The 8,833-nt window shown below is 45.0% G+C and overlaps 1 protein-coding gene across 1 annotated transcript; it reads left to right on the top strand.

Annotated features, from left to right (window-relative positions):
- The first annotated feature begins 3,146 nt into the window (after positions 1-3,146).
- CDKN1B (cyclin dependent kinase inhibitor 1B) lies at positions 3,147-7,140 on the top strand. Its single transcript, XM_004435385.3, has 3 exons — positions 3,147-4,088; positions 4,609-4,738; positions 6,855-7,140. The coding sequence occupies exons 1-2, from the start codon at positions 3,614-3,616 to the stop codon at positions 4,728-4,730; spliced, it is 597 nt and encodes a 198-aa protein (XP_004435442.1). The 5' UTR covers positions 3,147-3,613; the 3' UTR covers positions 4,731-4,738; positions 6,855-7,140.
- Positions 7,141-8,833: the final 1,693 nt, after the last annotated feature.

Here is an 8,833-nt window from a genome sequence, read left to right as displayed (position 1 = left end):
TAGTGAAATTGAGAGAAGCTGCCTCGTTATAAACATCCTCAAGGAAGGATTAAAATTGTGTGCTTGTGGTGGGAGGGGCAACTGGGCAAGGAAGTGTGTACCTGTGCAGAAACATTAGGGGCTGTATAACTCCCTCCCCGCACCCCCCACCCGCCGACTGCATCTGAGGGGCGGGCTTGCCCAGCCACTCCATTCGGACACTTGTCTACCACACAGGTGTTTTCTTTTAAATTATTTTGGTCTTTGCCTATCCCCCCAGCTTGTGAAGAACACAGAAATCTTGGGTGTCTTATGTGACACTTCTCAGCTCTCAGCAGGAAACTACCAGGAGTGAAAACGACAACGAAAACATCACCCAGGACTAGATTCTGAGTCTTGGGGAAGCAGAGCCCATTTTAGAGCAGTGCAAGTGGAACGTTCTGTCTTCTACCGAAGCTCCGCCTTCACACTGTTTATCTGAAATTTTTCTCCCTGCCTTACTCTTTTGCAGCCGCCTACTTTCCGCAGGAGGATGGCGCTCTGATCTCCACGTTCCCTCTTCCCTCGGGGACTCCATAGTATTTTTTTCACGCTTCGTTGCTACTACAGCAGACGCCTGCCTTCTCATTATTTGCTGTACAGATCTCCGGTGTCTTGACTGTAAACAAAACACTTTAGATCATAGCAAGGTCGATGTAAGCACAGCCTTTCAGCCGGCAGCCAGACGTCTTAAGGTGGCGTGCTCCACTTTTCAAGATTTAACAAAGCAACAAAATGGTGCTCCTACACACCAGTTGAAGAAAGATTCAGGGTGTGTAGGGGATAGAAGTACTAATTTTCTACTTTTATGTAAGATATTAATTCCATGAATAAAATCAAACTTTTGTGACAAGGTGTAATACTCTAGAATATCTCCATTTACATGGTAGTTTGTGTATTTATGACTGTGAATTTATGCTTATATATAACATAGAATTCCTGTGTAGTCTAGGACTTATGTAAAAATTTCAACAATGATCAGATTTCAGGAATAGGGTATAAATTATGGTATTGAGGCCTACACTAATTTTCCTGTTCCTCTCCCCCTCTTCTCCAATCCAGTAAATTAAGTGGGGCATTAAATGTAGAAAAATTAAGATGAGACATCTTACTCTGATCGCAGGTGAAATATTTTCTATTGGTCAGGTAGGAAGTCCCGACTTTGAAACATGTTTTGGGCACTGCCTCCCTCACTGCTCTCTGGCTATCACCTCATCCTGGAATCTGCATTTTAGTTTAACTAGTGTATAGTGATACCAAAGGCTAGAGACAGCTGCCTTTAAACATCAGTGACCACAGGCCATATCAAGGAGACATGTGCAGGCAGCCCAGGGCAGGAGAAGGAGCCATTTTGAATCATTTATAAGAGAGGAGCACTTGCAGAGGACAGCACAGGCGAATCCAGACAAAAACCTGAACCCATTGGGGCCATCAGGAAGGAAAGGAACAGAAAATGAACCAGCCTGAGAGTTAGGAGACCTCTGTCTAGTCCTGGCTGTGCTACCAACTGGATATGTGTCCCTGGCTAGGAAGCCTCTCTGAGTCTCAATTTCCTCAGTGGCAAAAAGAGAGGGTTGAACCACAGGGTTCCCAGGGCCCCTCCCAGCTCTTACCTTCTGGAGAGTATGAGGTGAGGCAGGCACAGAGAGTGGACAAACATGTGGTGAAGAAAACAAGTTAAAAATCAAACTCATCTGTAGCACAGATGCACAAGAAAACATTGTTGCTGTGTACTATTAGAACTGCAGGAGATTACTTTCCAGTAAAATGTATTAACCTGGGCCCAAACCAAGATTATATGTATTGGGGATGGGGTGGGGAGGCAGTTAAAGACCCTTTGAGCTCTGTCTCAGATATCATAGCCCTGACCATCCCGTTTTAACTTCCACCACCGTGCTCAAGATTATATGGACAGGTAAATTTCAAGTTGCAAAGGGGAGCAGAGAAATGTCCACATAATAATATCAGAAGTGAGGACATGGTGTGGTGATTTTATAAATCACTTCATAATCTGGAGTTGCAGATTGTTGTCACCCTTCAACGACTTGGAGGCCTCGAAAAGCACTCACTTGCATCTGAATGTTGTTCTGGGTGGGTTAAAGCAGCGAGTCCGGGGGGAGAGAAAGGTAGAGGAAGGAAGGAGCTGTTGTATTTGGCGGCAGGACTCAGGTAGAGGAAACTGCTACAACTCGGGAAAGAATTGAAACATACAAAGAGGAGACGAGTTCCCACACGCAGCCCATGTCAACGGCCTTCACTGTGCTCGGGAAGCAAGAAGCCGGGCCAGGGGTGTAACCTCGTTTTGAAAACTCAATGTGTCTGAGACGGCTACGGGACTTGGGAGACCAGGTTTTGATCTTGAACTCCCTTCTTATTTTTATTGAGGGAGAGCTTGGGTTTAGAATACATTATAAATGCTGCGCCTACTCCAGGCTAATTTATAGAAAGCCGTTCGCCTAGGCTTCTTCCCTAAGCCCCCTGCCTCCCCTAGAACAGCTGCGACTTCTAGGTTAAGGGGGAGCTCACCACTGCTCATCCCCAGCCAAGTCACCCAGGCACGGGGCTCCCAGCCCCTCAGGGAATGTTCCCTGCCTCCCCCCCCAGTGCCAGAGGTTGGGGCCACGGCTGAGAGCCCAGCTGGGGGCAGAGCTCCCACCGTCTGCCCGCACTCCCAGCTCGGCGAGCGCGGGGAAAAGCTTCGGAATCATCTGGTCCAGCCCCTTCATTTCCCGAGCGAGGAGCGGGAGGTCGGGGCTTCCGAGCGGCCGCGCGCCAGGCAGCGCAGCGCCGGGACTAGAACCCAAGGCCCCACCGGCCCCGCCGGCCCCGCCGCCCAGGCCCCTCCCCAGCTTCCCGGCCGTTTGGCTAGTTTGTTTGTCTTATTTTTAATTTCGCCGAGGCCAGCCAGAGCAGGTTTGTTGGCAGCGGTACACCTCCAGCAATCACGCGACCAGCCAATCTCCGGCCGGCGCTCTCGGAGTCGGCGCGCGGGGAGGCGGGGAGGCGGCCGAACCGCGCCGGGGCCACCTTAAGGCCGCGCTCGCCAGCCTCGTCGGGGCGCGGCTCCCGGCGCCGCAACCAATGGATCTCCTCCTCTGTTTAAATAGACTTGCGGTGTCAATCATTTTCTTCTTCGTCAGCCTCCCTTCAACCGCCATATTGGGCAACTAAAAAAAGGGGGCTCGTCTTTTCGGGGTGTTTTTCTTCCCCTCCCTGCTCCCCACGTTCTCGCCGCTCCACGGCTCGGACGCCGGCAAGGTTTGGACAGGCGCTCGGGGCGCGGGACCCGCGGGCTTGCAGCGGCCCGGACCCGGACTGGCTCTGCCGCCCCCTCCGCGCCGCTGCGCTCCCCGCCCTCCCGCTCGCCCGTCCGCTTGAGCGGCGGCCGCTCGCCGCTGCCTGGCCGGGGCTCCCCTCGCCCCCTCCCCCAGCCCGGCGCGCTCCTGACGCTCGGGCGCTCTCTCGGGGGTGTTTGTTGCTCTCCGCTCCGAGGGCAGTCGCGGGGCTCGTAAGAGGGGTCCGGGCCGGGTCGGGGCGTCTTGTTTTGTTCGGTTGTGTTTCCCGAGAGCGGCGGTCGTCAAGACCCGGGAGGAAGATGTCAAACGTGCGAGTGTCTAACGGGAGCCCGAGCCTGGAGCGGATGGACGCCAGACAGGCGGAGTACCCCAAGCCGTCCGCCTGCAGAAACCTCTTCGGCCCGGTGAATCACGAGGAGTTGACCCGGGACTTGGAGAAGCACTGCCGAGACATGGAAGAGGCCAGCCAGCGCAAGTGGAATTTTGATTTCCAGAATCACAAGCCCCTGGAGGGCAAATACGAGTGGCAGGAGGTGGAAAAGGGCAGCTTGCCCGAGTTCTACTACAGACCCCCGCGGCCACCCAAAGGCGCCTGCAAGGTGCCGGCGCAGGAGAGCCAGGATGTCAGCGCGAACCGCCAGGCGGTGCCTTTAATCGGGTCTCAGGCAAACTCAGAGGACACGCATTTGGTAGACCCAAAGACTGATGCGTCCGACAGCCCGACGGGCTTAGCGGAGCCGTGCACTGGGATCAGGAAGCGGCCTGCCGCCGACGGTAAAGACCCTGCAAACGCCTAAATGTCTGTCTGTCCGGGGCACCGCTCTGCCTGCTCGAGGGTCTTCACCTCGGCTTTCTTTTCAGCGTATTCTGATGTAGCTTTTGGGGAGCGAACTTTCCTAATCTTAGGTTTTCAATGCTATCTAGCTGACTGCTGGTCTGTTTACGATTAAGTCAGAAGCCTGAGATTGCCTTATCTGATAATTTCTCTAACTGAAACCATCGCAGTCCCCCCTGGCTAGCCAGGGGTAGGTATGTGACAACGATGGGATGTTTATCAACGGCCTCCCCTTCGCTATGGAGAGCAAAAAGCTTTGGGGCGTAGAAGACACTTTCTGTTATGTGAAAACAACCTCGTTTTGTGCCCTGCAAGGCCCCTGGGAACGACGGATCCAGGATTGTGGGTGGAGGTGGTGGGTTTTTCATGCCCTGACTATTGTGCCAACTTCTGTCAGCCATTGTTTTTTTTCTAATAAAGATTGTGTGTGTTCTTTTTAAAATTCCTTCTTGCCCTTAGATTCCTCTCCTCAAAACAAAAGAGCCAACAGAACAGAAGAAAATGTTTCAGACGGTTCCCCGAACGCGGGCTCAGTGGAGCAGACGCCCAAGAAGCCGGGCCTCAGAAGACGCCAAACGTAAACTGCTCGGTGGGTTGATGACTAGGAGCAAATAACTAACACCCGAATTGGACTGCAGGAAGTCGTAGGCTTTCAAACCCCAAGATACCTGATCTTAGTGGTTGCTGGCAGATTAGAGCTTGCGGGTTTCTGTTTTGTTTATATTTTTTGAGGTCAAAAAAGCAGGAATGGAGAAGGCTGAGACTCGCTGTGGGGTTACTGTAATTCTTCACAGTTTCTACGTCTTGAGGTCATTTTCCCTTGACACACACAATTACTAGAGCAAGTGTCCCAGACAAGTACTTGTAACCAAGGCCCGGTGGGTAGGAAGGTCAATTCCCTGAGTCCACTAAAAATGTTGGGAACAAGAGGTTCTTTCCCCATTTGAACAAGAACTGGGGTATGCCTCAGTCCCACTTCATGAGAATTCATTTCCCAGAGTTCAAGTTGAGTCAGTAACAGATTTTGAGCCATACATGGAAAAATGGCAAATAAATTTAAATTTTGAGGGAAAAGTTAGGTCCAGACGGCTCATATTTGGTTAATCAGACGGTTAGAAATGTGAATAGAGAGGTATATCGCATTCTTTTATCATTTTCATAAACTGTTACTTTCCCTGTTTTCTGACAAGTTTTGGGGACAGAGAAGGAAGCTGTGTATTTAAAAAAAGCAAAATGGAAAGCTCAAAAATACTCAAGTTCCTACAGAATTTCTGATTACACTGAAGTTGCAAAGCAGAAGTTAAATTAACTCTGCCAGAGTAAGCAATCCAGGAACACGTCAGCATGTGTATGCTAATCGCACTGTAACAGGATGATTTGGATATTTGTAGGGGAAATGGATAGTAGTTATCAGGGCTGGCAGGGTAGGTCTACCCCGCACAAGGGAAGTGGAGATTTTTCCATCTACTAAAATTTGATCAACATGAGTAGCTAATTTGAATAATTTAGCCCCCAACTTTACTTGGATTGGCTATCCATAATGATCAAACTACATATATTAATAGCTTGTAAACTTCTTATAAACAAGGACTGTGACCTCTTTTTTTCCCCAAAATACACTCATAGCCTAGCATATAAAGAGATTTTAATAGATGTTGATAATAACTTAAGTCCTCATTTATAAAAATTTAAAAATAAAGAACGTAGGGATTTGTTGGTTTTGTTTTTAACTTTGTTGTTTTGTGTTTTTAAGTCGTAATGTCATATATATGACTTCACATACATCTGATATTTTTCAGAGCTTATACAAAATGGCACTATAGAACCTCTATATTACAGCTGTAGATGAAGTGGGAAGGTTGGATGAAAAATTTTCCTGAAGCAACCTGAATACTTGCAGCTCTTGTTTTGTTATGACTTGTGGCTGTTCATCAGATGAGCCACAGTGAATCAGACCTACTGGATTTTGATCTGGCCCCATTTTGACATACAGAGAAGCATTTGTTAGTCAATATTGCCAGTTCAGAGAAATACTAGAAATAGTAGTAAGGATCTATTTAAAAGTATCCATGTGTATATTCTACATATGACTAAGAAACTAGAATATTTTGAAAAAAAAAATAGAATTTTCTTTGGAGAGCCTTTATAAGTTACATTTCCAATTACTTTTCAAATTTAGACAAGTTTGAAAATTTTGGTACTCTTAAGTGTTTCAGTTTCTTAATTTTCCTCCTATATCTGTTCTTTCTTACTATTTTTGACCCCGATTCTCTAGACCAGGGTTTCTCAACCTCTGCACTCTGACATTTTGGGCCGAATACTTCTTTGTTGTGGAAGGCTGTCCTGTACATTGTAGAATGTTTGGCAGCATCCCTGGCCTCTCGCATTAGATGCCAGTAGCACCCCCCACCCCCAGTATGACAACCAAAAATGTCCCCAAACATTGCCAAATGTCCCCTGGGGGGCAAAATTGCCCACTGTTGAGAACCAGTGCTCTAGACAAAACTACACAACACAGAGGAGAGTAAAAATCCAGTGAAGTGAACGTTGGATGGAGATAACTGTAGTCATCAACTTTTAGTACATACTTTCTTTTCCATTGCTCAGGTATTTCCCAACTAAGACAGTGACAAAATAATTTCTGTATTTTAATGGTAATGTTACTCTAGTGCTTTTCACCTAATTCTTTCTTGTTTCTTTTGCAGAATTGAGTATGTTTCCTTGTTTATCAGATACTTCACTGCTTGATGAAGCAAGGAAGATATAAATTGAAAAATTTAAATACATATCGCTGACTGAATGGACATCTTATATAAGCACTGAAAAGCAACAACACAATAACACTAAAAGTTTAGGCACTCTTAAATGATCTGCCTCTAAAAGCATTGGATGTAGCATTGTGCAATTAGGTTTTTCCTTATTTGCTTCATTGTACTACCTGTGTATATAGTTTTTACCTTTTATGTAGCACATAAACTTTGGGGAAGGGAGGGCAGGGTGGGGCTGAGGAATTGGCATGGGGGGTATGAAGAGCTTGCTTCGATTTAGAGCAAGGAGAAAAATATTTGACTTGCATGAAGAGAAGCAGTTTTGGGGAAGGGTTTAATTGTTTTCTTTAAAGATGTAATGTCCCTTTCAGTAAGAACTGATACTTCATTTTAAAAATCATCCAAATTTCAACACTGGCTACAAGTAACTGCTATTTATTTTTACATGAAGCTTATTCTCATTTGGGAGCTGTGATGATTCCGTTAGGTAGCAGCAAATGGCTCTTTTTTTTTAACCAACAACAACAACAAACTATCCTTCTCAGTGCTCCCCCCAAGTCCCTGTTAAAATTGTAATTTACCAGTTAATTGTTCACCAGTTAGGTCATCCCTCCAGGTAATTCTGGACAAAAATTTGGGGTGTATGGGGGAAGTTCTGCATGCTCAAAATTGACCAGCTAATTTTTATCAGATTCGTTGGAAAAATTTCTTAATTTTCTTTTTATTTTGGGCTTAGTAGACACAGTCAAAATAATTCTAAATCCTTGGATATTTTTTAAAAGTATAAGTAACTTCACATTAAAAAAATGAAATAATTTTTAATTTAAAACTTCTCATTCTGTTTATTTGCCCAAAAGAAAGTGGTGTTTTTAAAGGAAAGTGCGTGTAGAGAAAAGTACATTCGTGGGTTAAGTGAAATGGATATGACATCTTTAAACAGTATTTTACATTGCCTGTGTATGTGTATGAAACAGAACCATTTGAAGTGTACCTGTGTACATAACTCTGTAAAGACACTGAAAATTATACTAACTTATTTATGTTAAAAAGAGATTTTTTTTTTTTTAATCTAGACCATATACAAGCCAAAGTGGCATGTTCTGTGCATTTGTAAATGCTGTATTGGGTAGAATAGGTTTTTTTCCCTTCTTGTTAAGTAATATGGCTGTGCTTAAAAGGTTGCATACTGAGCCAAGTATAATTTTTTGTAATGTGTGAAAAAGATGCCAATTATTGTTACCCATCAAACAATCAATAAAGAAAACTTCCATAGCTATTCACTGAGTTGAACTATAATGTGTTTACTAGGCTTGACGTATTTGACCTGGGGGTTCTAGTCATAGTTACACAATATATATATGAACTGGTAGATACCTAGATAATTCAGGCCTGCATCTCAGATGATGTTCATGTGGGTCCGTAGTCACTATTTTCCACTTAGTTCTGTATGGGTGGACAAAGCTTTAGAAGTGTAAAGTGGAAAAGCCACATTTTCATATAAATAAGATTGTCTACATTAGTTCAGATATTTATGTCTTCTAGGATATGAATGTGTCAGAACTAAAAATTCTTACATAAGTGTAGACTGATCACACATTTGCAGGATTGAAAATGAAACTAACATGGTGACTTCTGTAAATTCTGTATTTACACATGCAAAATCTGGGGAATTAGAGCAATTGTTCAGAGCATTTAATCTACACCTCTTGTCCAAAATATTTGGATATATAGGTCCCTTAGAAATTAGACTGCATTCCACGCTAATTTAGATAGAACAGGTATTCTTCAAATTAAACTGGTCATCATACACAAATTCCACAATTTCTGAATTTCCTGGTTATAATTTACACCACCAAAAACTGGCTAATTTAAATCTCAAATCTGAGGGATTGGGGTTCCCATAGCCACATAGCAGA

Source organism: Ceratotherium simum, chromosome 17 (assembly GCF_057802395.1).
Source record: "Ceratotherium simum simum isolate JZ-2026a chromosome 17, ASM5780239v1, whole genome shotgun sequence".
Classification (NCBI taxonomy): Eukaryota; Metazoa; Chordata; class Mammalia; order Perissodactyla; family Rhinocerotidae; genus Ceratotherium; species Ceratotherium simum.
Note: the sequence above shows the minus strand (reverse complement) of the source record. Positions and strands in the feature narration are given on the sequence as shown.

Excerpts from the sequence above, each read along its gene's own strand:
- CDKN1B (XM_004435385.3), top strand. The coding sequence starts at position 3,614 with ATGTCAAACGTGCGAGTGTCTAACGGGAGCCCGAGCCTGGAGCGGATG. Across the intron at positions 4,089-4,608 it reads GAAGCGGCCTGCCGCCGACG|ATTCCTCTCCTCAAAACAAA; the intron begins GTAAAGACCCTG and ends TCTTGCCCTTAG.